The sequence below is a fragment of the Acipenser ruthenus genome, chromosome 44, assembly GCF_902713425.1.
Source record: "Acipenser ruthenus chromosome 44, fAciRut3.2 maternal haplotype, whole genome shotgun sequence".
In the NCBI taxonomy this organism is placed as follows: Eukaryota; Metazoa; Chordata; class Actinopteri; order Acipenseriformes; family Acipenseridae; genus Acipenser; species Acipenser ruthenus.
This window is the reverse complement of record NC_081232.1, coordinates 9,562,087-9,588,715: the sequence shown is the minus strand read 5'-3', so window position 1 is coordinate 9,588,715 and position 26,629 is coordinate 9,562,087. Positions and strand designations below refer to the sequence as shown.

General features: G+C 44.1%; 2 protein-coding genes across 2 annotated transcripts; both read left to right on the top strand.

Moving 5' to 3' along the window:
- The first annotated feature begins 3,233 nt into the window (after nucleotides 1–3,233).
- LOC117399015 (perforin-1-like) lies at nucleotides 3,234–13,623 on the top strand. Its single transcript, XM_033998107.3, has 4 exons — nucleotides 3,234–3,300; nucleotides 9,646–10,264; nucleotides 10,781–10,919; nucleotides 11,147–13,623. Exons 2-4 carry the CDS (start codon nucleotides 9,729–9,731, stop codon nucleotides 12,248–12,250), a joined length of 1,779 nt encoding a protein of 592 aa, XP_033853998.3. The 5' UTR covers nucleotides 3,234–3,300; nucleotides 9,646–9,728; the 3' UTR covers nucleotides 12,251–13,623.
- A 5,033-nt stretch (nucleotides 13,624–18,656) lies between these two features.
- Nucleotides 18,657–26,624, top strand: LOC117398973 (perforin-1-like). The gene is made up of 3 exons (XM_059012461.1): nucleotides 18,657–18,740; nucleotides 23,202–23,815; nucleotides 24,727–26,624. Exons 2-3 carry the CDS (start codon nucleotides 23,280–23,282, stop codon nucleotides 25,952–25,954), a joined length of 1,764 nt encoding a protein of 587 aa, XP_058868444.1. The 5' UTR covers nucleotides 18,657–18,740; nucleotides 23,202–23,279; the 3' UTR covers nucleotides 25,955–26,624.
- Nucleotides 26,625–26,629: the final 5 nt, after the last annotated feature.

Below are 26,629 nucleotides of genomic sequence, written 5' to 3'. Positions count from 1 at the left end.
ACCGCTACTCCACACTGCTGTACCTTTAAGTGTTTAAATAGTTAATTCGACCGTTCTCTCTTTTATTTTTTAGGTAGGGCCCCTATGTAAGCCGGCACACTGTCTAATCCGGCACACTAGTTCAGTCCCACTTGGTGCTGGATTAGAGAGGTTTTTACAGCTTGGCTGTAGATATACAGGAACACAGACGGACGGACAGACAGACAGACACGCAGATAGCTGTGAGGTGGTCTGCTGGAATCTTTGACAGAGATACGTTTGCGAATGAGCAGATAATCAAGTAACCCCCCCACAGGAAGCTGGGGGAGATCAAAGCTTAGTTGTGGATTGCTTTTTCAGTAGAAAAAGGAAGTGAGGCTTGTGGTTGGTTAACTGGTGTTTTGTTTAATTTTTTTGGGGGGGTGGGGTGGAGGGGGGGGCATTCTCACTGACATGAAACACTTCAGAGAAAAATACCCAATAAATACCAGCCCAGAACAACAGACTTTAAGAGAGTCCGTCTCGCTGGAAATAATGTGGGGGGATATGTAAACAAACTGGAGGGTCAACAAAAAAATGATTACTCGGTTTTGTTTTTATTCTTTAGAAACTTTTGTCTAAAACGATTCTTTCTTTCTAGCAATGGGGGGGGCAGCTTCTGTGAAGTAAAATTTACCAAAAAAAAATACATTTTAAGAGTTTTATATACTGATAAACATTAGCACAGGGTAAAATGATGACTGTTTACTAGTACTGTGCTTTACCAGACCTCTCTGTGCTTTACAATGCTTCTCTATGCTTTGTAAAGCACAGAGAGGTCTGGTAAAGCATAGGGAAGCATTGTAAAGCACAGAGAGGTCTGCTAAAGCATAGGGAAGCATTGTAAAGCACAGAGAGGTCTGGTAAAGCATAGGGAAGCATTGTAAAGCACAGAGAGGTCTGGTAAAGCATAGGGAAGCATTGTAAAGCACAGAGAGGTCTGGTAAAGCATAGGGAAGCATTGTAAAGCACAGAGAGGTCTGGTAAAGCACAGGGAAGCATTGTAAAGCACAGAGAGGTCTGGTAAAGCATAGGGAAGCATTGTAAAGCACAGAGAGGTGTGGTAAAGCATAGGGAAGCATTGTAAAGCACAGAGGGGTCTGGTAAAGCATAGGGAAGCATTGTAAAGCACAGAGAGGTCTGGTAAAGCATAGGGAAGCATTGTAAAGCACAGAGAGGTCTGGTAAAGCATAGGGAAGCATTGTAAAGCACAGAGAGGTCTGGTAAAGCATAGGGAAGCATTGTAAAGCACAGAGAGGTCTGGTAAAGCATAGGGAAGCATTGTAAAGCACAGAGAGGTCTGGTAAAGCATAGGGAAGCATGGTAAAGCACAGAGAGGTCTGGTAAAGCATAGGGAAGCATTGTAAAGCACAGAGAGGTCTGGTAAAGCACAGGGAAGCATTGTAAAGCACAGAGAGGTCTGGTAAAGCATAGGGAAGCATTGTAAAGCACAGAGAGGTGTGGTAAAGCATAGGGAAGCATTGTAAAGCACAGAGGGGTCTGGTAAAGCATAGGGAAGCATTGTAAAGCACAGAGAGGTCTGGTAAAGCATAGGGAAGCATTGTAAAGCACAGAGAGGTGTGGTAAAGCATAGGGAAGCATTGTAAAGCACAGAGAGGTCTGGTAAAGCATAGGGAAGCATTGTAAAGCACAGAGAGGTCTGGTAAAGCATAGGGAAGCATTGTAAAGCACAGAGAGGTGTGGTAAAGCATAGGGAAGCATTGTAAAGCACAGAGAGGTGTGGTAAAGCATAGGGAAGCATTGTAAAGCACAGAGAGGTGTGGTAAAGCATAGGGAAGCATTGTAAAGCACAGAGAGGTCTGGTAAAGCATAGGGAAGCATTGTAAAGCACAGTAAGGTCTGGTAAAGCATAGGGAAGCATTGTAAAGCACAGAGAGGTGTGGTAAAGCATAGGGAAGCATTGTAAAGCACAGAGAGGTGTGGTAAAGCATAGGGAAGCATTGTAAAGCACAGAGAGGTCTGGTGAAGCATAGGGAAGCATTGTAAAGCACAGAGAGGTCTGGTAAAGCATAGGGAAGCATTGTAAAGCACAGAGAGTTCTAGGAAAAGCATAGGGAAGCATTGTAAAGCACAGAGAGGTCTGGTAAAGCATAGGGAAGCATTGTAAAGCACAGAGAGGTGTGGTAAAGCATAGGGAAGCATTGTAAAGCACAGAGAGGTCTGGTAAAGCATAGGGAAGCATTGTAAAGCACAGAGAGGTCTGGTAAAGCACAGAGAGGTCTGGTAAAGCATAGGGAAGCATTGTAAAGCACAGAGAGGTCTGGTAAAGCATAGGGAAGCATTGTAAAGCACAGAGAGGTCTGGTAAAGCATAGGGAAGCATTGTAAAGCACAGAGAGGTCTGGTAAAGCATAGGGAAGCATTGTAAAGCACAGAGAGGTGTGGTAAAGCACAGGGAAGCATTGTAAAGCACAGAGAGGTCTGGTAAAGCACAGAGAGGTCTGGTAAAGCATAGGGAAGCATTGTAAAGCACAGAGAGGTCTGGTAAAGCATAGGGAAGCATTGTAAAGCACAGAGAGGTCTGGTAAAGCATAGGGAAGCATTGTAAAGCACAGAGAGGTCTGGTAAAGCATAGGGAAGCATTGTAAAGCACAGAGAGGTCTGGTAAAGCATAGGGAAGCATTGTAAAGCACAGAGAGGTCTGGTAAAGCATAGGGAAGCATTGTAAAGCACAGAGAGGTCTGGTAAAGCATAGGGAAGCATTGTAAAGCACAGAGAGGTCTGGTAAAGCATAGGGAAGCATTGTAAAGCACAGAGAGGTGTGGTAAAGCATAGGGAAGCATTGTAAAGCACAGAGATGTACAATATAGCATATTAAAAAACAAAAAAACAAAACCAAGGCCAACATTGATAAAGTATGTGAAATGCACAGTACAAACCATGGGAAAATGACCTTGCAAATTGACTATGGTAAACGTGACAGCCTTTCTATCTGCCATAATGAAACTAATGAGGATGCCGAAGCACAGAGACCCAAGCAAGATTACTCATGTCGTGTGGAAAACCTCCAGCAAGTGACTAACTGAACGACACAAGAAGGAAACAAATCTGACCACAGCTGTTGTCGATAGGCAGGGTGTGAATTTTACTTTGTCTCGAAGTCACATGTTATATAAACAGCAAGATCTGACACCCCCCCCCCCCTCCCCCTTATATATACGTCTCAACATGAACCACCTTCTGCAAATCGCACCTATCAACCTTTATATCCTCTGGCAGTGGATGCGTGTGACTCCATTGTTGTGCTCTAGAGCTTTCACAGGTAAGTTGCTGTCTGATTTTATTTTTTCATTTTTCAATGCACTCTTTTACATAATCTACTTTAAATTCTCTGCGGTTTGTGGTTGCAACGATGTAGTTCGCACGTCAAGCTGAGGCAAATAAAAAAATAAATAAATAAGGAGAAGAAGAAATTAAAACTAGAAGGGAAGTCACAACCGAGAAGTCATTTTTTTTTTTTTTTTTTTTAATTTCTACCCCGACATCAACTCAAACAAAGAGATCAACAAAAAACAAAAACCTAATGTATGCAACAGCTCTTATAGAAGTGTCCCCAGACAATGGGGTTTGCTTATTAGCTGTAATATGAGTGTGTTGTAAGTATTTTTCTGCTTTTAAAGTGTATTTTGTTTAACTAAAAGCACAGCAAAGTGTAATTCAGCACAGTGAAAGCATTGTAAAGCACAGAGGTGTGGTAAAGCATAGGGAAGCATTGTAAAGCACAGAGAGGTCTGGTAAAGCATAGGGAAGCATTGTAAAGCACAGAGAGGTCTGGTAAAGCATAGGGAAGCATTGTAAAGCACAGAGAGGTGTGGTAAAGCATAGGGAAGCATTGTAAAGCACAGAGAGGTGTGGTAAAGCATAGGGAAGCATTGTAAAGCACAGAGAGGTCTGGTAAAGCATAGGGAAGCATTGTAAAGCACAGAGAGGTGTGGTAAAGCATAGGGAAGCATTGTAAAGCACAGAGAGGTCTGGTAAAGCATAGGGAAGCATTGTAAAGCACACAGAGGTGTGGTAAAGCATAGGGCAGCATTGTAAAGCACAGAGGAGTGGTAAAGCATAGGGAAGCATTGTAAAGCACAGACAGGTCTGGTAAAGCATAGGGAAGCATTGTAATGCACAGAGAGGTCTGGTAAAGCATAGGGAAGCATTGTAAAGCACAGAGAGGTCTGGTAAAGCATAGGGAAGCATTGTAAAGCACAGAGAGGTCTGGTAAAGCATAGGGAAGCATTGTAAAGCACAGAGAGGTCTGGTAAAGCATAGGGAAGCATTGTAAAGCACAGAGAGGTGTGGTAAAGCATAGGGAAGCATTGTAAAGCACAGAGAGGTGTGGTAAAGCATAGGGAAGCATTGTAAAGCACAGAGAGGTCTGGTAAAGCATAGGGAAGCATTGTAAAGCACAGAGAGGTGTGGTAAAGCATAGGGAAGCATTGTAAAGCACAGAGAGGTCTGGTAAAGCATAGGGAAGCATTGTAAAGCACACAGAGGTGTGGTAAAGCATAGGGCAGCATTGTAAAGCACAGAGGAGTGGTAAAGCATAGGGAAGCATTGTAAAGCACAGACAGGTCTGGTAAAGCATAGGGAAGCATTGTAATGCACAGAGAGGTCTGGTAAAGCATAGGGAAGCATTGTAAAGCACAGAGAGGTCTGGTAAAGCATAGGGAAGCATTGTAAAGCACAGAGAGGTCTGGTAAAGCATAGGGAAGCATTGTAAAGCACAGAGAGGTCTGGTAAAGCATAGGGAAGCATTGTAAAGCACAGAGGTCTGGTAAAGCATAGGGAAGCATTGTAAAGCACAGAGGTGTGGTAAAGCATAGTGAAGCATTGTAAAGCACAGAGAGGTCTGGTAAAGCATAGGGAAGCATTGTAAAGCACAGAGAGGTGTGGTAAAGCATAGGGAAGCATTGTAAAGCACAGAGAGGTGTGGTAAAGCATAGGGAAGCATTGTAAAGCACAGAGAGGTGTGGTAAAGCACAGTTAAGCTTTGTAAAGCACAGAGAGGTGTGATGACGCGGATGGTGGGTAGTAGATGGTGGGTAGTGGCTGTTGGAGCTCACAAGTCGTGTTTTTTATTCGCTGTTTTTTTTTTCTTTCCTGTGAGAAAAAGTGTCTTCTCGTAAGCCGTGTGCACGATGTGAAGCAACGGTACCATTTACTGCAAACAACCTAAGAAAGCTGGTATATATAATAAAAAAAAAAAACCCTTATGCGTCTGGCCGGGCTCCACCCCGCACAGTCACGTTCTACTTAACTGTTTGTGTTCTCGTTCGAGTTTTGAAAATCCGAAAAGCAGCCGGGGGCTAAGGTCGCTCGCAGAGAACACAACGTGCACAGAAACCCTCGCTGCAGGAGATGAAATTAAAAAAGAGACAGCTGAAAAGCCCACAGCAAAACCTCAGCTGAACCCACATGTAAGGGAGCCAGCTGCAGCAGACTGAGACCACAGCAATCAACGCCTTCGTTGTACATTTTGGTCTATATTTAAAAATTACCTCTACCCTTATAGAAGTACACCAGGTTTATGTTTCCTGTGCATTATTACCCTGGATTGTCTTTAAATATGCTTTACCAGACCTCTCTGTGCTTTACAATGCTTCCCTATGCTTTACCAGACCTCTCTGTGCTTTACAATGCTTCCCTATGCTTTACCAGACCTCTCTGTGTTTTACAATGCTTCCCTATGCTTTACCAGACCTCTCTGTGCTTTACAATGCTTCCCTATGCTTTACCAGACCTCTCTGTGCTTTACAATGCTTCCCTGTGCTTTACCAGACCTCTCTGTGCTTTACAATGCTTCCCTATGCTTTACCACACCTCTCTGTGCTTTACAATGCTTCCCTATGCTTTACCAGACCTCTCTGTGCTTTACAATGCTTCCCTATGCTTTACCAGACCTCTCTGTGCTTTACAATGCTTCCCTATGCTTTACCAGACCTCTCTGTGCTTTACAATGCTTCCCTATGCTTTACCAGACCTCTCTGTGCTTTACAATGCTTCCCTATGCTTTACCAGACCTCTCTGTGCTTTACAATGCTTCCCTATGCTTTACCAGACCTCTCTGTGCTTTACAATGCTTCCCTATGCTTTACCAGACCTCTCTGTGCTTTACAATGTTTCCCTATGCTTTACCAGACCTCTCTGTGCTTTACAATGCTTCCCTATGCTTTACCAGACCTCTCTGTGCTTTACAATGCTTCCCTATGCTTTACCAGACCTCTCTGTGCTTTACAATGCTTCCCTATGCTTTACCAGACCTCTCTGTGCTTTACAATGCTTCCCTATGCTTTACCAGACCTCTCTGTGCTTTACAATGTTTCCCTATGCTTTACCACACCTCTCTGTGCTTTACAATGCTTCCCTATGCTTTACCAGACCTCTCTGTGCTTTACAATGTTTCCCTATGCTTTACCACACCTCTCTGTGCTTTACAATGCTTCCCTATGCTTTACCAGACCTCTCTGTGCTTTACAATGTTTCCCTATGCTTTACCAGACCTCTCTGTGCTTTACCATGCTTTCACTGTGCTGTATTACACTTTGTCTTTTTTTTTTTTTTTTTTCCAAATTCCAAGACAAACTTTAAGAACTGAAAAACTTGAACCGTTGTCAGATCCAAGAGTATGAGTCCTACTGCAGGTAATCAGAAATCTCTTACGATCAGTACAGAGAGGGATTCCGTGATGAATTCGTTTTCCGTTGATTGTTGGATGGTGGAGTCCCACACAGGAACAAGTCACTCATCGGAGACCCCTCGTTAATACAGAGCGCTCTGTTTGGAGGTGGTCATCATTATTCATAGATTGTGGCTGTCACAGGTATTAGTCAGAGAGAGAGAGAGAGAGAGAGAGAGAGAGAGAGAGAGCTTATAAAAGTCTGTATATTTTCAATTGTACCATGTCTTTCTCATGGTTAAACAATGCATTTGCCATAATTCACTCTGTTACGCCATGTATTTTTAATATGCTTCACCAGACCTCTCTGTGCTTTACAATGCTCCCCTATGCTTTACCAGACCTCTCTGTGCTTTACAATGCTTCCCTATGCTTCACCAGACCTCTCTGTGCTTTACAATGCTTCCCTATGCTTTACCACACCTCTCTGTGCTTTACAATGCTTCCCTATGCTTTACCAGACGTCTCTGTGCTTTACAATGCTTCCCTATGCTTTACCAGACCTCTCTGTGCTTTACAATGCTTCCCTATGCTTTACCAGACGTCTCTGTGCTTTACAATGCTTCCCGATGCTTTACCAGACCTCTCTGTGCTTTACAATGCTTCCCTATGCTTTACCAGACCTCTCTGTGCTTTACAATGCTTCCCTATGCTTTACCAGACCTCTCTGTGCTTTACAATGCTTCCCGATGCTTTACCAGACCTCTCTGTGCTTTACAATGCTTCCCGATGCTTTACCAGACCTCTCTGTACTTTACAATGCTTCCCTATGCTTTACCACATCTCTCTGTGCTTTACAATGCTTCCCTATGCTTTACCAGACCTCTCTGTGCCTTACAATGCTTTATGCCTTATAGACAATGTGTTGCTTTTTACTGGAGGAAACGTTCATAAGGGTCGGAGCAATGGAAGAATACCCACCAGGGTGTTTGTGATGTCTCTGTGTACAAGAAGCGCTGAGAGATCCAGTGAGACATTTCCATGGGCAAGGCTACAGATCTCATTAAGAACTGTGCCTTTGTGTGGTTTCATTTATTTGAATGTAGCAGGGGGGAATCACCAGTCGAATCGCACTGTTTCTGGTTATATGTTAGGTCTTTCCTGGAAATGTTTGAGACTGAGAATATGACAGCCCCCCCCCCACCCCCCCAAGCCAGCAAAACATCAATTAGCCCACCACACGCCTCACTTCCTGTTTCCACTGACACTTTGATCTAGTCATGAGCAACTTCCTGTGGGGTCTTTTAATTTCCTGCTCTGTGCTAAAATATCTGCCCGTTGTTTCAACAGAAACTCACAGATATCATCATTAGCGTTACAATTATTAATAATAATGTATTAATAATAATTTATTTGGCAGACGCCTTTATCCCAGGCGACTCACACAGGTGTCACAGGGCAGCGCAGGGTTACAATGCAAGCTTCATATTTAAACACAGTGTAGTTTACAGTCAGTGCAAATAATAACACTACTAGAATCCAATATGAACTAGGATGCTCTGTATAATAATAACACTACTAGAATCCAATATGAACTAGGATGCTGTGTATAATAATAACACTACTAGAATACAATATGAACTAGGATGCTCTGTATAATAATAACACTACTAGAATCCAATATGAACTAGGATGCTATGTATAATAATAACACTACTAGAATCCAATATGAACTAGGATGCTCTGTATAATAATAACACTACTAGAATCCAATATGAACTAGGATGCTCTGTATAATAATAACACTACTAGAATCCAATATGAACTAGGATGCTCTGTATAATAATAACACTACTAGAATACAATATGAACTAGGATGCTCTGTATAATAATAACACTACTAGAATCCAATATGAACTAGGATGCTCTGTATAATAATAACACTACTAGAATACAATATGAACTAGGATGCTCTGTATAATAATAACACTACTAGAATACAATATGAACTAGGATGCTCTGTATAATAATAACACTACTAGAATACAATATGAACTAGGATGCTGTGTATAATAATAACACTGCTAGAATCCAATATGAACTAGGATGCTATGTATAATAATAACACTACTAGAATACAATATGAACTAGGATGCAGCGAGTTAGGATCACAGCGAGTTAGATCTACAGTGACAGATTAGCAGTGCGATATGCAAGGATAGCGCATCAGCTGAGGATCCAGTGACGTAATGTTGAGGTCATCAGCTGAGGATCCAGTGATGTGGTGCTGAGGTCATCAGCTGAGGATCCAGTGACGAGGCGCTGAGGTCATCAGCTGAGGATCCAGTGACGAGGCGCTGAGGTCATCAGCTGAGGATCCAGTGACGTAATGCTGAGGTCATCAGCTGAGGATCTAGTGACGTGGTGCTGAGGTCAGGAGAGTCCAGCGCAGAGCAGGAGGGGCGGATCAGGAGGTCTACAAGCGCAGTCTAAACAGTTTATAGAGACAGATCAAGATGGCTGGGGGGTGAGGGCTGGGGGCTGGGGGCTGGGGGCCCATCCCCCCCTTACTGTTATTATCCAGCTAGATAAAACTTATGGAAAAGTTGCCATGAGAGTTAAACAACAGGGATTGAAATAAGACTCCTATTGCACGGCAGTTTTATTACAAGCTATCTGTTTGTCTGTCTGTCTGTGCTCCAATCTACCTTTGGCCCCAAACGGCCTATAGTTAAAAGTGTAGAGCACAAATCAGAGGACTTTATAAGGCTGGATAATGCCCCTTTATGAGACCACACTCAGGATACTGTGTTTACGCCACAAAAAGGGAGCCCACAGGTGACGAATCTCCACGTACATGAGTTTCTGCGCTCCCCTAATTCAGATTCCCCACATTCCCTGTCTTTCTCATCCGCTCCTTCCTTACAGACAGGAACAGCCAATCTATTAATAAATAATAAATCTATCAATTTATTATTATTTTTTTATTTCTTTCAGACTGACGACGCCTTTTGGAAAGTTTTATTTTTTTTTTTTTTTGGTTTTCCTTCCTTCCAAGTCTTGCTGGTTTTCCCACGACGATGAAAGGGCAGTTTGTCTACTTCCTGTCCTGGACGCTTCACTTCCTGTCCCGCCCCTCCCTCCCAGAAGCCTGCACCACCGGCACTCCCGCAGAGTGCGAAGAAGCCGAGTTTGTGCCGGGCTACAACCTCGCTGGAGAAGGGTTCGACATCGTGAAGATGGAACGCAAGGGAGCGTACGTCATCGACGTCAACAACTGGAAGAGAAAAGACGGGACCTGCACCCTCTGCAAGAACCCCTTTCTGGACAACGTTGCTCAGAAGCTTCCTGTGACCGTGGTGGACTGGCGTCTCCTTCCTAAGTGCAGCTCGAAGATCTCCAGCACCGTCCACCAATCGAGCGAGTCCCTCGTCAACACCAGCACGTCTTCCATAGAGAACGACTGGAAGCTCGATCTGGAAATCACCACAAATAAGGTGTCGGGGAAACTGATGCTGGCGGGATCCCATTCCAGGCTGGCAGAGTACTCCATGGAGAAGACCAAGGGCGATAAGTTCAGCTTCACCAGCCACGAGACCTCCTGCAGATTTTACAGGTAGGGTCCAACCACGTCCTTTTAAAAGTGTTTGTTGTCTTTGTTTGTTCAAAATAGCGAAGCGTAATAATGCAGCGTGAAAGCATGTTTAAGTACAGATTTGCATGGTAAAGCCTATTGAACTGTCGTAAATGCATTGTGTAATCATGGGAAAAGCATGGTACGCTCTGGTGGCAAGGGTTTGTGGGTAACTGAAATCCCAAGGATTTGTGGGTAACCCAGAAATCTAGCATGTATATACAGAACTTGTTCTCAGGTGTTTTTTTTGTTTGTCTGTTTTTTTTTTCCACCTGGTTAAATGTAGAAATTGAATTTAATCAAAGGTTTAACGGTGAATTATTTTATTTATTTTTTCACGGATTTTGCGATTTCCGTGAAATCTAACCCATCAGCGTGCAGTACGTAATTTCCCATGAAAATTCCCGTTTCTGAAAGAAATAAGGTCTTTTTTTTTTTTTTTACTGTGAACAAAAACACAGTGCAGTCAATGAAATGTACAAATCTGGCTGTCTCCAGTTACAGGGTAGTGGATGAACCCAGACTCCACCGAGAGTTTGGACGCACCGCGAAAAAACTCCCAAAAAACTACAACGGCCAGACCAAGCAGTTGTACTACAAACTCATCGACACTTACGGAACGCACTATATCAAAAAGGTAAGGACGGAGAACGCAAACGGAAGCCTGCTTATTTTAAAACACAGTCCTTTCAGCTGTGTATTTCTGTATCTTTTTTTGTGTTCCCTAAAAAACGGACAAGGGTTGGAACGGGCCAAAATGAAATAATCAGATATGCGTCGCACTCTTTTAATCGTCACAAATTTTTTTTTAGGGGGTCGGATATGTGAGAGCTGACTGTATATATGTTCTTGTACACGTTTCAGGTGCAGCTGGGCGGCAAAGTGAAAAGTATCACTTCTATCAAGACCTGCAAAGCCGCGCTGGAAGGACTGACCGTGAACGACGTGAAGGACTGCCTTGATGTGGAAGCCTCGGCCACTGTGAGCGACAAGGGCGAGGTGTCCGCCAAAGTCCACCACTGCCAGGAGCTGAAGAAGAAGAGCAACAACAAGCAGAGCTTCCACGACTCCTTCAACGACCGGCAGACCGAGATCACTGGGGGCAAAGCCACCTCCGGTGACCTCCTTTTCTCCACCGCCACGGACCCCAGCGCTTACCAGGAGTGGATGGAGAGCTTGAAGACCACCCCGGACATGGTCTCCTACGCCCTGGAGCCCCTGCACAATCTGATTCGCTTCAAAGGCCCCGTTAAGGATAACCTGAAAAAGGCCGTGGTCCATTACATCTTGGAAAAGGGGCTCCTGCGAACCTGCTCCGGAAAATGCGACACGGGAGCCCGGAGCAACCTGGGAGACACGTGCTCCTGCGTGTGTCACAGCGGCGCGGGCGTCAACAGCATGTGCTGCCCGACTCAGAGGGGGCTGGCCAAGCTGACGGTGAAGGTCGCCCGGGCCGAGAACCTCTGGGGGGACTACCATGGTCAAACGGACGGGTTTGTGAAGGTCATCTTGGGGAACAGGGTGGAGAGGACCTCAATCGTGCACGAGAACAACAACCCGCGCTGGAATCAGATTTTCGATTTCGGGAGCGTCACCCTCACCATGGCCACGGAGCTGAAGTTCGAGGTCTGGGATGAAGACAACGGGTGGAATGACGACCTTCTGGGAAGCTGCTCTTGGAAGCTGGAGAAAGGGTTCAAGGAGAACCTGTGTGCCCTGAATCACGGGAATATCTTCTTCTCTTACACCCTGGAGTGCGGACCCAGCTTGGGAGGCCCGACCTGCGGGGAGTACATCTCGACCCCAATGAGCGCCGGGCTGATGAAGAGTCACGTGTCGAGGAACGCCAGGAGAGTTCCTCAGGAGATGCTAGTGTCCATGGGAGTCGTGTTTCCCAGCCTTTCTCCTTTCCCTTCCAACACTAGCATGAGCGAGAAAGTAAATGAAGAACCGCCGAGGAAAGTTTAGTGGGAAAGTTAGGGGTTTCTCCTCAAGTTTTTGAGTCCCAAGTTAGCCTGTCAAGGATCAGTTTCGTAGCTGGTTTCACAGACCCCAATTCGTGCTCATCTTGGACTATCCAATGTTCTTATTCTTCTTTATTACTATTATTATTATTATTATTATTATTATTATTATTATTATTATTATTATTATTATTATTATTATTATTATTATTACTACTATTATTATTATTATTTATTTCTTAGCAGACGCCCTTATCCAGGGCGACTTACAATTGTTACAAGATATCACATTATTTTTACATACAATTCCCCATTTATACAGTTGGGTTTTTAGTGGAGCAATCTAGGTAAAGTACCTTGCTCAAGGGTACAGCAGCAGTGTCCCCCACCTGGGATTGAACCCACGACCCTCCGGTCAAGAGTCCAGAGCCCTAACCACTACTCCACACTTCATCATCATCATCATCATCATTATTATTATTAATATTAATTAGACATTCAGCGGACACTTTTATCCAAAGCGACTTACAGAGACTAGGGGGGTGAACTCTGCATCATCAACAACTGCTGCTGCTGCTGCTGCTGCAGAGTCACTTCCAATAGGAGCTCGTTTGTTTGACGTCTCATCTGAAGCATTGAGAACGAAACAGCTGAGTAATACAGATCTGTAATAACACATTCTGAGAACCGACCACATTATTATAGAATCATCACAGCCATGTAATATTTGATATATAGGATTTGAAATAAGTAAATGAAATCGCTGTAATGTTCCTGTACTATGAGACTCTGTGCCTTTTAGTCATAGTTTTTGCTACAATAGGGGGAAATCAGTTAGCTAGGTTAAGCTAGTCGTAGATCAGCACTAATCTAGGAAACTCGCTTCTAAAACTGATCCTTGAAAGGCCGTTGATACAGTCATAAAGAGAAGCGCCATGTGATCATTTTCTATGAAGGGAATATATAGAACTGTCGAATCAATTTTCAGAAATGTCATTTATTTTCAAGCAAGCCACGCAGGGTGAGCAAGACCCTTCAACGAAATTGATTTCAGCAAGACAGACGATAACAAAATCATTAATCTACAATTGGGCTTTGAAATATGTTTTAATAAATATCACTGCATCAGGAGAGGAGAATGTTTTTTTATATATTGTGTACAGTTTATATATCTATATTTTTTAAACATATATAGTTCCTATTGTGTGGTTTTTTCTAATATAAATATTTAATATTTTAAAGATTGTATTTAAAGGGGCACATTATGTATAATTTACACTTTGCTAATATTTACTTTTTCACCTGGGTAATATTCTCTAGCGTGTGTGAAACGTTGAGTGTTCTTGCCTTTCTGTGCACATATATTCCTGTATCAATGCAAATGCATGTTGTTTCTTTTGAAATAAAACATTTGCAACAAAGAGCCTGTTGTGTCCTTTTTCTTGAACTCAAAGAGTAACTAGCTGGGTTTTGAAAGGATGCGCTAGTCTCTTTAGCTAGAGATATTAATCATTTTTAAATGCTGATATCAACCCCCAAGACAGTCATGCTGTGGTGCACAAGAACCAGGCAGAGTCTGTGGGGTGTCTAACTAAAAACAAATGCATGAGAACACAGCACAGTCTGTGGTTCGCTCCTTCCTGTCAACTAAGAAAAGGTCTACAGCCCCATTACAGTCCTAGCAGCCTTGACCATATCCTGTATGACTTTACATGCCATATTTTCAAAGCGTTTTTCCTTCAGTCTTTGACTCCTATTTTTTTTTTGGAAAGGAGATAAGAAACTGGTGAATGAGGGCTCCCGAGTCGCGCATCCAGTAAAAGCACTCTCTAGAGTGCAGGATGCGCTCTATAGCCTGGACGTCGCGAGTTCGAGTCCAGGCTATTCCACAGCCGTCCATGGGCGGGAGCTCCCAGGGGGCGGCGCTCAATTGTCCGAGCGTCGTCCGGGGGGAGGGAGGGGTTAGGTCGGCCAGGGTGTCCTCGGCTCACCAGCGCCCCCTGTAGTCTGGCCGGGCGCCTGCGGGCTCGCCTGGAAGCTGCCCCAGAGCTGCGTTGTCCTCCGACGCTGTAGCTCTGAGGCGGCTGCACGGTGAGTCTGCAGCGTGTAAAGAAGCGGGCGGCTGACGGCACACGCTTCGGAGGACAGCGTGTGTTCCTCTTCGCCCCTCCCGAGTCAGCGCAGGGGTGGTAGCAAAGAGCTGAGCCTAAAAATAATTTGGCGTTTCAAACTGGGGAGAAAATAATAAAAACTAATTGGCAACGACTAAATTAAAAAAAAAAAAATAATCAGGTGAATGTTACAAAATGAAAAAGCGTCACTCGGTTGTTTTGTAAGTAGCTGGGTTTCCGAAAAATCTAGTGCGGCACATGTCGCTACACCTGTTTAAATAACGGGCCGGTCGTTTTTCAATTCATTGTTCACATCCTGACAACTTTTTACACTGATAACTTCGAAGTCTGTTTCAAAGCTCTTTTCTAAATGTCCGCTCTAGTGCACTGGGGGGTTTGGGAGCGATTTAAAAAAACAAATTAAACATAACAAGAAGTGCTCTGGCACCACATCATTCTCGCTGTGTTACCTGTTTGACAATGTGGGCAATAATCCTGACCCTATCAGTGCACTAGAGCAGACATTTTGAAAAGAGCTTTGAAGCAGACTTTATATATGGGTATTGTATCGTGACATCAGCGTATCGTGACACGCTTGTTAAGCACTAGCTATCGCCCCTTCTCCTAAAAAGTAACAATAATCTGCAATTCATAATCCATAATTGCACAGAAAGAAAGTGAGTCACGGCATTAATGAGACTCAGAGCCGTGGAGGATGTAGTTCAAGCCCTTGCATGCACATTTGTTAACGAAATAAACAAAACAAACACAGGGACCACTCAACTCAACAAGAGTGCAAAGAAGAGCGACCAGAATTATCCCGGGTTTAGAAGGCATGTCGTATGCAGACAGGCTAAAAGAATTGAATCTGTTCAGTCTTGAACAAAGAAGACTACGCGGCGATCTGATTCAAGCATTCAAAATCCTAAAAGGTATAGACAATGTCGACCCAGGGGATTGAAAAAAGAAACAAGGACCAGGGGGTCACAAATGGAGATTAGATAAAGGGGCATTCAGAACAGAAAATAGGAGGCACTTTTTTTACACAGAGAATCGTGAGGGTCTGGAACCAACTCCCCAGTAATGTTGTTGAAGCTGACACCCTGGGATCCTTCAAGAAGCTGCTTGATGAGATTCTGGGATCAATAAGCTACTAACAACCAAACGAGCAAGATGGGCCGAATGGGGCCTCCTCTCGTTTGTAAACTTTCTTATGTTCTTGTTCTTAACTGACACGAGAGACAAAATAAAAGGTTCACACAAAACCATACTAGCTAGGCCCTTCACCAAGAAGTACAATTGTTGCAAGATATCACATTATTTTTACATACAATTACCCATTTATACAGTTGGGTTTTTACTGGAGCAATCTAGGTAAAGTACTTTGCTCAAGGGTACAGCAGCAGTGTCCCCCCCACCTGGGATTGAACCCACGACCCTCCGGTCAAGAGTCCAGAGCCCAGAGCCCTAACCACTACTCCACACTGCTGCCCACTGTATGTTACACACAGTCACACAATTTCACATAACTAACTCCCTCTCCCCACACAAATGATTTCTCCCTTTTATAAAGGTGGCCACGGCCCAGTTAGCTAATTGGAGGATGGCCACACCTGCGATTCTTGGCAGGGGCAGAATTAACCCCATCCCTGCCAATCTTACATTCCCCTCCCACACACAATTGAAACAAACAGGGCTTTAATCCTGCCACAGTTACCAATCAGATATGAGAGTTAATCCAGCCCTGGTTTTTGTTCCAACTCTGTGCTAAATGGTTTAATAATTGAACCAAGTAACCCTCCATGAAGACATCAAAGTCATTATCTCATGTTACCAGCAAAACCTGTTTTGACCACCCCCCTGTTATATTCAGTCAAGCTAACTAGAACTCTGCATTTTATTTACTAGATTTTTCTGGGGTATTTGTCTTATCAGGCAACTGAACAAACCATATGTCGGCTCGTGTCACACTTTCAAAAACCTCTATAGTTTAGATAAGCCTTGAAGGATGACGGGTGTGACTGATATGAAAAACCACAGTTCTACGTGACTCACTGTGAAAGTCTTTTTTTATTTTTTATTGTCCACAGCTTTGTGATCTCAAGTGACGTGGCGTTTCATTGCTGTAACAACAGTTATTATCATTATTATTTATTTCTTAGCAGACGCCCTTATCCAGGGCGACTTACAATGGTTACAAGATATCACATTATTTTTACATACAATTACCCATTTATACAGTTGGGTTTTTACTGGAGCAATCTAGGTAAAGTACCTTGCTCAAGGGTACAGCAGCAGTGTCCCCTACCAGGGATTGAACCCACAACCCTCCGGTCAAGAGTCTAGAGCCCTAACCACTACTCCACACTGCTGTATTAAGTTACTATGCATCAAGATTGTCTCAAAATCTGTTTCAAAGCTCTTTACAAAATGTCTGCTCTAGTGCACTGATAGTGTAAGAAATATTGCCCACATTGTCAAACAAACAGGTAACAGAGATAACGATAATCCATGGCGTGGCGTCGTTCTTCCTGTAGCGATTTAGAGGATAGATCTCAACCCCCAGAGCACTAGAGCGGCCATCGTGAACAGAGCTCTGAAACAGGCCATCTCGATGCAACGTAACTTAATACTTAATCACTCAAGCACGCTTTTTCGTTTTGTAACATTCACCAGATTTTGATCTCCTTTCCAAAAAAAATAGGTTCAATTAAAGAATGGAGGAAAAACGCTTTGAAAATATGGCATGTAAAGTCATACAGGATATGGTCAAGGCTGCTAGGACTGTAATGGGGCTGTAGACCTTTTCTTAGCTGATAGGTTAGGACAGGAAGGAGCGAACCACAGACTGTGCTGAGTTCTCATGCATTTGTTTTTAGTTAGACATCCCACAGACTCTGCCTGGTTCTTGTGCATCGCAGCATGACTGTCTTGGGGGTTGATATCAGCATTTAAAAATGATTAATATCTCTAGCTAAAGGGACTAACCCATTTTACGCATCTAAATAATATCAAATAACTTTCATTTAAATACAGCACTTTATTTAAATAAGGCACTGCACAATTAAATACTGAAATTGAAGAAGGAATCTATGAAAAAGCCCTAGGAGTTTATGTTGACTCAGAAAAGTCTTCATCTAGACAATGTGGGGAAGCTATAAAAAAGGCCAACAAGATGCTCGGATATATTGTGAGAAGTGTTGAATTTAAATCAAGGGAAGTAATGTTAAAACTTTACAATGCATTAGTAAGACCTCACCTAGAATATTGTGTTCAGTTCACCTCGTTACAAAAAGGATATTGCTGCTCTAGAAAGAGTGCAAAGAAGAGCAACCAGAATTATCCCGGGTTTAAAAGGCATGTTGTATACAGACAGGCTAAAAGAACTGAATCTGTTCAGTCTTGAACAAAGAAGACTATCTGATTCAAGCATTCAAAATCCTAAAAGGTATAGACAATGTCGACCCAGGGGACTTTTTCGACCTGAAAAAAGAAACAAGGACCAGGCGTCACAAGTGGAGATTAGATAAAGGGGCATTCAGAACAGAAAATAGGAGGCACTTTTTTACACAGAGAATTGTGAGGGTCTGGAACCAACTCCCCAGTAATGTTGTTGAAGCTGACACCCTGGGATCCTTCAAGAAGCTGCTTGATGAGATTCTGGGATCAATAAGCTACTAACAACCAAACGAGCAAGATGGGCCGAATGGGGCCTCCTCTCGTTTGTAAACATTCTTACTTTCTTAAAATGTCCGCAAATTTAAGAACATTGTAAATAAATACAAACAATACCAGGAGGTTCAAATTCCAGCTCAGCCACTGACTCACTGTGTGTGTGTGTGTGTGTGTGTGTGCGTGTGTGTGCATGTGTGTGTGTGCGTGTGTGTGTGTGCATGTGTGTGTATGTGTGTGTGTGAGTGTGTGTGTGTGTGTGACCCTGAGCAAGTCACTTCACCTCCTTGGATGAGACATAAAACAAACGAGCTCCTATTGGAAGTGACTCTGCAGCAGCAGCAGCAGTTGTTGATGCTGCAGAGTTCACCCCCCTAGTCTCTGTAAGCCACTTTGGATAAAAGCGTCCACTGAATGACTCATTAATAATAGATATAGCGTTTGTGAGTAGATTCCTTTTTCTGATTGTAAAATGTTTCGATCAGAACAAAACACCCTTTTTTTTAATCACACACACGCGCGAGATGCCTCAAACAGCACGATGGGCATGTGTTTATTAGGTTTTGGAGAAGTGGTCAAACAGCAAACGTCCTAGCCTATAAATGTATTCCTTTTATGGGTGCACGAGGCCTGCTTCTCTCAGTATATAAACCCCTTCAGACTTCAGACGATCTCATTCCCGCTGGTTTCAGATCTGAAGTAGCTATAGAGGTAAGTCAAAGACAATTGGATGGGGGGGGGGGAGATGGGGGGTTTGACTAGGGAATTATTCTTTCCCACTCAGAAACTGATATATGCTTTTGTATCTTCTAGAATGTATTATTATTATTATTATTATTATTATTATTATTATTATTATTATGTATTTCTTAGCAGACGCCCTTACCCAGGGCGACTTACAGTTGTATACAAAAATTACATATCGAGAATTACAGCATAATTGAGAGCAAAATACAAAATACAATGACTTCAGTCCTAATAAGAGCTAATATTGTAATGCCCTATTAATAGCCTTGTTAAACCTCAGCTTCAACCAACTCCCCAGTAATGTTGTTGAAGCTGACACCCTGGGATCCTTCAAGAAGCTGCTTGATGAGATTCTGGGAACAATAAGCTACTAACAACCAAACGAGCAAGATGGGCCGAATGGGGGCCTCCTCTCGTTTGTAAACTTTCTTATGTTCTTATGTTCTGATACAAAATGCTGGAGCTAGAATTTGAACCGGGACTAAGAGTCGAGATCACATTAGACCTGTGCTAGCATCTCTGCAGTGGCTTCCAGTCCGATTCAGGATACATTTTAAGGTGTTGATTTGACCTTATAAGACATTCAAATGATCTTTCAATACCGTATATCCCTGTATGCCCACTCGGATCACAGAACACCAGGTTGTTACACGCACAAATTTGAAAAAAAAAAAAGTGATCCGCCTCGCTCTGTAAGGGAAGGTGTGGCTGTTTAAAAAAAAAAAAAAGATTTCAAACACACTTTTACAACGGAGCGTTTTTTATGCTAAAATGATGTTCCTTTTAGTCTCTGCCTGGGTTTACTGTTCTCTCTGTGTTTTTTTCTCTTGTTTAATCTCGCATTCTCTTAATATTTGTCAATGTTTTTATTCACGTGAAGCGCTTTTGCGGCAATTTCTTATTGTGAAAGGCGCTATATTAAAAAAAAAAAAAGATTATTATTATAACTGAAAGACAACAATGTCCGTAACTTTCAAAATGAGTTTTCAATGGTTTTAATAAGTGTGAACGCCTCCTATCTACACCCTCAGTCTGACAAATAATATTACAAGGCTACAGCACACTAATGCAATAATCATTTGACCCCATTGGCACAAATTTGACCCCATCCTGAATATATTAACTGTCCCAAAATTAATGAGGCACGGCGAAAACGGGCACATTTAAATGCGTAAATGCACTGTGCGGGTGTTCTGAAAATCCGAGCCCTCAAAAAGGACTCCCGGTATTATTATTATTATTATTATTATTTATTTCTTAGCAGACGCCCTTATCCAGGGCGACTTACAATTGTTACAAGATATCACATTATTTTTTACATACAATTACCCATTTATACAGTTGGGTTTTTACTGGAGCAATCTAGGTAAAGTACCTTGCTCAAGGGTACAGCAGCAGTGTCCCCCCCCCCACCTGGGATTGAACCCACGACCCTCCAGTCAAGAGTCACAGCACAGATTAACAGACTATAATCAGACAAAAATGACGCCTCCCCTCCAAATGGGCAAGCAATTGAACAAAAGGGGTAGGTCATCCGGAGAAGCAGAAATGAGAACTGTGTCGCAAAATTATTTTTGATAACCTGATTTATGTAACTAAATCGAGTTAAAGGGTTCGACAGGTGGATACACGACACGTTTTATATTAACCCTTTGAAGGCCATGTGTTTAGGTTGACCCAAATCAAGTTTGAGAAATCACTTTGTGAACTGGTTCTTGCCCCTTTCGAAAATCAAGTGTCTTGATGCTGTGTTATTATTATTATTATAATCACATTATTTTTACATACAATTACCCATTTATACAGCTGGGTTTTTACTGGAGCAATCTAGGTAAAGTACCTTGCTCAAGGGTACAGCAGCAGTGTCCCCACCGGGATTTGAACCCACGACCCTCCGGTCCAGAGCCCAGAGCCCTGAGCCCTCACCACTACTCCACACTGCTGCCCTACTGCGCTGACTACGCCAACACAAGAGTGACCCGTACAGAGAACTAGAAGTAAAAATATTGCACCTCAGCAGGACTGACAAAAAACAAAAAGCCTTGATAGTACTTCCACAGGGAGCCTCATCACCAGCCAGAATTAAGAACACAATCCACAGCATATGCATTTCAAATACTGTATTATTATTATTATTATTATTATTATTATTATTATTATTATTATTATTATTATTATTATTTATTTCTTAGCAGACGCCCTTATCCAGGGCGACTTACAATCGCAAGCAAATACAAATACATTCAAGTGTTACAATACAAGTTACAATATTCAGTTGACCCCCCATTTGATCGATAATTACAAATCAATGCAAATGATTGCACACACATATGCAAGTACCATTGTCTGCGGCATACAGACGTGGGATCTATTATTTATTAGAATCCATATAATCAATACTGGATCCTGACAAACCCTGTACCCCTTCACTATATCATTTTCCAGATTCATGTTTCTCTGTCACCGCTCAACATTCATGAGAGTAGAACTCGGCTCTCGCCAAGATAAGCACCAACTAAGACGTAGCTTCACAGTAAACTAATGTGATCCGTCTGCGTCTCCATCCATTTACGTTTCCTTCCATATGATGATGTAGATATCCTTCTGCCTGGTGTTAATGGCTGAAGTGTAATGCTGGCTCCAGGGATCAGCTTATTGCCTCCCTAGCGCATCAACACACACAACGGCTGCGATGCTGGCTCCGGGGATCAGCCAGAGTGCGGTCTCCCCAGCGCATCAGCATGACAACCGTCTGGATTGAGCTAAGCAGGGTACATCTCTGGGGTCTTCAAGTGGGCACCTTCCATCCTCGGTGTTTCGTTGACTAGCCCACGACGCCTCAAGAGGGCACAATCATTACAGTTCAATCCGCGTGGTTTGTTTATCTGTGTGCTCTGTTAATCTTGTGAGAAGAGGAAGTGGGGCGATAAGATTCTATGGTAAGCCTGGTATTTAGCCACAAACTAAAGAAAACAAAAAACAAACTCGTACTCCTGTAATTAGTCCAACAGAAAGCTTCATAAACCTAATCTACCTGTAAAATGTTCCTGCTTTAATATGTAATCTGTAATCATTCAAACATAGCATAACGTATCACTTATATCTGAGCACTTATATTTTGGATAAAATTCACTAGAAATGACACACTCTGTTTTAGAGCAGGTGCAGTGGCTTTTTATTGTGCTGATTAGCAATCAACGTCACGAAGGTGCTGCTGAATGATCTGTGGATCTCGGGCAGGTGTTGTGACTCTTGCTCTCCCAGTTGGTGGCGCTGTCATTGACAGAGTGTGTCTGGTTATACCGTCTCGCCAGGTTTGAAATCGCTGGCTGTGAGCACCCAAGACGGCGAGCCACAGCACGCTGCCCTCGTCCAGCTCCGGGGGATGGAACAAACTCCTTGTTGTGAGGAGAGGGCGGGACGTTCTTTTGAAAAGGGGCGGGGCTCACGGTGATGTCAACCAATCACATGACTATTGCCTTGAAAAATCACAGAAAAAAACCCCCCCAAAAAATCCAACATGCCACGTCTGTCGAGAGAGCAGCGCCTCCGTGCGATCGGCATGTCGGATTTTTTGGGGGGGGGTTTTCTGTGATTTTTCAAGGCAATAGTCATGTGATTGGTTGACATCACTGTGAGCCCCGCCCCTTTTCAAAAGAACGTCCCGCCCTCTCCTCACAACAAGGAGTTCGTTCCATCCCCCGGAGCTCTCAATTACTCAATTGGTCTAATTATTTGATTAATTAAACACTTCTCTCCAAGCTGCAAAATGTTTCACGGGTCGCGTACTTTGAATCAAATGCATTTTTTAACAAAAAAACTGCAACTGTAAAAGACCTTGAAGAATATTATTATTATTTATTTCTTAGCAGATGCCTTTATCCAGGGCGACTTGCAATTGTTATAAGATATCACATTATTTTTACATACAATTACCCATTTATACAGTTGGGTTTTTACTGGAGCAATCTAGGTAAAGTACCTTGCTCAAGGGTACAACAGCAGTGTCCCCCACCTGGGATTGAACCCACGACCCTCCGGTCAAGAGTCCAGAGCCCTAACCACCAGGAGGCCCCCCCCCACCCCTCGAGGACTGGAGTCTGCTAAGAAATAAATAATAATAATAATAATAATATGCGCAATCATTCTAATATTGAGTTATTAATTAGTTTTCTATAAATGTATGAAGCTGACTCCAGGTCTTTGTTCCAACCCGGTTCTAATTTGTTTAATTTAACTAATTAAACCTCCACCCAGACCCTGAACTAGTCCATCATAGTATTTCACCTGCTAAACCTGGAGTGCAATCTCTCTCCAAGACTCCAAAACCTCAACTCCAAAATAAATGAGAGAAAAAATAAATAAATAAACGATGTTGTGTTTGTGCGATTATATTTCATTCCAATTCATTTTGCTTCATTTCAGATTGCTTTCAGCTCCCTGAGTAGAAAATATCACTTTCCTGATCAGAAAGGCTTTTGGGCCTAGCCGGTTTCCACGACGATGAAGCGCCTTGTCTTCTTCCTCCTGTCTTGGCAGCTTCACTTCCTGTCCTGCCCTGGTTTCCAGGATTCCTACTTCCTTGGCAACCCCGATGAGTGCAAAAGAGCCGAGTTTGTGCCGGGCTACAACCTGGCAGGAGAAGGGTTCGACATCGTGAAGATGGAACGCAAGGGAGCGTACGTCATCAACATGGAAGACTGGGAAAACAAAAACAAAACCTGCAAGCTGCGCTGGAACTCCTATCTGAAGAAGAAACAGAAGCTGCCCCTGTCTGTGGTGGACTGGAGGGCCCTTTCGAAGTGCAAGATGGTTCTTTCCAGTGCCGTTTATGAGTCAAGTGAGTACCTGGTGAACGAGAGCTCTTTCGCCATGGACAATAGCTGGAAATTTGGGCTGGATATCACTGCTGATCCCAGATTCCAACCGTCCATGATACTGGCAGGCACCCACTCCAGGTCCTCTGAATTCGCCTTGAAGAAATCGAAGCAGGACAAGTACAGCTTCACTCAACACCAGGTTGACTGCCAGATTTACAGGTATGATCAGCGAGATGAAACTGTAGGAAGCCAAGTCAAGCAGAGCGACTTCGGACTTTATCAGGGCAGTACCTGAGAAAGAGAGAGGGAGAGAGGGAGAGGGAGGGAGAGAGAGGAGAGAGAGAGGAGGGAGGAGGGGGAGGGGGAGAGGGGGAGAGGGGGAGAGGGGGAGGGGGAGAGGGAGAGGGAGAGAGGGAGAGAGGGGGAGGGAGGGAGAGGGAGAGGGGGAGAGGGAGAGGGAGAGATGGAGGGAGAGGGGGAGAGGGAGAGGGAGAGGGAGAGGGAGAGGGAGAGGGAGAGGGAGAGAGAGAGGGAGAGGGAGAGAGAGGGGGAGAGGGAGAGGGAGAGAGGGAGGGAGAGGGAGAGAGAGAGGGAGAGGGAGAGAGGGAGGGAGAGAGGGAGAGAGAGAGCAAGAGAGAGAGACAGAGAGAGGGAGAGGGAGTGAGAGAGGGAGAGGGAGAGGGAGAGGGAGGGAGAGAGAGAGAGAGAGAGCAAGAGAGAGAGACAGAGAGAGGTGATGAGGAGGGAGGGAGGGAGGAAGGGAGGTAGTTATATCGTTCAAAGGGAAGGGAACAATGGTTTTTTGTGTTTGTTATGTTCTGTAATTGTATTTCCGTTTTATTATTTCTGTTTTGTATTATAAAAGCTTTGGCAATACCTGAGCGCTCTCGTCATGCCAATAAAGCATTTTTGAATTTGAATTGAATTTGAATTTGAGAGGGAGAGGGAGTGGGAGGGGGGAGAGGGAGAGAGAGAGGGAGAGGGAGAGAGAGAGGGAGAGAGAAGTCAAGCAGACAATCATTTCAGCTAGAGAGGTCATTTGTTAATTCCCGTATGCTGAGTGGATTCTTCAAGCCCTCTGAAATCCTTATTTCCCATTCCATTAATTTCACCTTCTCTTGATTGAACAGATACAGGCTTGCAAACGCTCCCCCGATCAAACGGGAGTTCTCGGAGGCCCTTGCCATGCTCCCCAATCACTACAACAAAGAAACAAAACCCACATACCGCAGTTTTATCAACACGTACGGCACACACTTCATCAAACATGTCCGGATAGGAGGAAAGATCAAGAGCATCACCTCAGTCAAAACCTGCCTTGCGTCGCTGATGAAGCTTTCGATGTCTGCGATCAAAGACTGCCTGGACGCAGAAGTATCTGCCACCATTGGACAGGCAGCCAAAGTGAAGGCCGAAACTCACCACTGCAACTCTCTTAAGAAGAACCTCTTACATGGCCAGAGCTTACACGCCACGTTCAGCGAACGACACTCCGAGATCACAGGGGGCAGGATCGAAACGGGGGACCTCCTCTTCTCGGGAGATTCGAACCCCGGCGCTTACAAGGAGTGGCTGGGTTCCTTGAAGGAGGCGCCGGATGTGGTCACTTCCTCCCTGGCTCCCCTGCACAACCTCATCCAGAAGAAGAATCTCATCGCCAGGAGCAGCCTGCAGAAAGCCCTGAAGGACTACATTCTAGAGAACGCTCTTTTGAAGACCTGCTCTCGTCAATGTTCAGCCGGGTCAAGGAGCAGCGTGAGGGACCCCTGTGCCTGCCTGTGCCAAGGCAACGGCAACAGCAAGCTGGCCACCAACTGCTGCCCGACTGGAACGGGGGTGGCCAAGCTGGTGGTAAAGAATCTGAAAGGGAAGGGCCTCTACGGAGACTACTTCACCGAAACCGATGGCTTTGTGAAGGTTTCCTTCGACAGGCGAACTGAACAAACTGCAGTCATCCTGAATAACGACAACCCAGTCTGGCCGGAACGTTTCGACTTCGGAAGTGTTGACTTGACGGCGGCTTCTCTTCTGAACTTTAAGGTCTATGACGATGATGGCATCTGGAACACTGACCTGCTTGGCCAGTGCTCTGTACCGCTCAGGAGCGGGGCTGTGAGCGATCTGTGCGCCCTGAACCACGGGACCCTCTACTTCTCCTACACTCTGGAGTGCGGACCCAGCTTGGGGGGCCCGACCTGCGGGGAGTACGCCCCCTCGCCCATGAGCGCCGAGCTGATGAAGAGCTTCGTGTCCAGGAACGCCGTGCCCCTCCCTCGCAGCTTGGTGGCAGAGATGATGAAGGGCTACTCCGGGCTGGAGCCTTCGAGTTCCAGCGGCAACCGCAGCCGGGAAGAGTAGCCAGCCTGGGAGGAACCAGAGTCGGGTCAACCCAGTTTGGGAGTCAAGCTTGCGGGCTTCGCTTACGGCTAGTTTATGAGGATCGAAGAATCCACCCCTAGTTGAGGAAAAAAAAAAAAATGACTGATCAGTGATCGATGAAAGACCTTCCCCCCCCCCCCCCGCCCCCCCCCAAAGTGATTCTTCCTTTAAAGGAGTGCGAACCACAACCTTATTCTTGTCTGTTTAATAGCACTAGCAACATTAGGACATTATGCAAACCACAGATTTATATAACATGTGCTTACTTCTTATTAGATTTAGGAACCTTGGAAACAGACCCCCCCCCCCCCCAACCCCATGACCCCGTGACCCCCTGACCCCCCTTGACTGATCAGATGAAATATATTTTTTTCCCCCTAAAGCAATGTTTTTTACGCATGGCTCTTTCGATCTATTCCAGCCCACAGCTTTGTTCCAACCGGCTCTAACTGTTCAATTGAACCTACATTTTCAATTAGGTTGATTGAGGTTGGAACAAAATTGTGGACTGGAATAGATCAAAAGAGAGGAATGGATTGAATTCCACTTCCCACTTCTTTACAGAGATTACTGATTGCAGCATTACATGGTTTGTACCACTGTTTATTTTAAAGGGCTTTTTAGCAATAAAAATAATGCATTAATCAAACTGTT

Excerpts from the sequence above, each read along its gene's own strand:
- LOC117399015 (XM_033998107.3), top strand. The coding sequence starts at position 9,729 with ATGAAAGGGCAGTTTGTCTACTTCCTGTCCTGGACGCTTCACTTCCTG. Across the intron at positions 10,265-10,780 it reads ACCTCCTGCAGATTTTACAG|TTACAGGGTAGTGGATGAAC; the intron begins GTAGGGTCCAAC and ends GGCTGTCTCCAG. Across the intron at positions 10,920-11,146 it reads GAACGCACTATATCAAAAAG|GTGCAGCTGGGCGGCAAAGT; the intron begins GTAAGGACGGAG and ends TACACGTTTCAG.
- LOC117398973 (XM_059012461.1), top strand. The coding sequence starts at position 23,280 with ATGAAGCGCCTTGTCTTCTTCCTCCTGTCTTGGCAGCTTCACTTCCTG. Across the intron at positions 23,816-24,726 it reads GTTGACTGCCAGATTTACAG|ATACAGGCTTGCAAACGCTC; the intron begins GTATGATCAGCG and ends TTGATTGAACAG.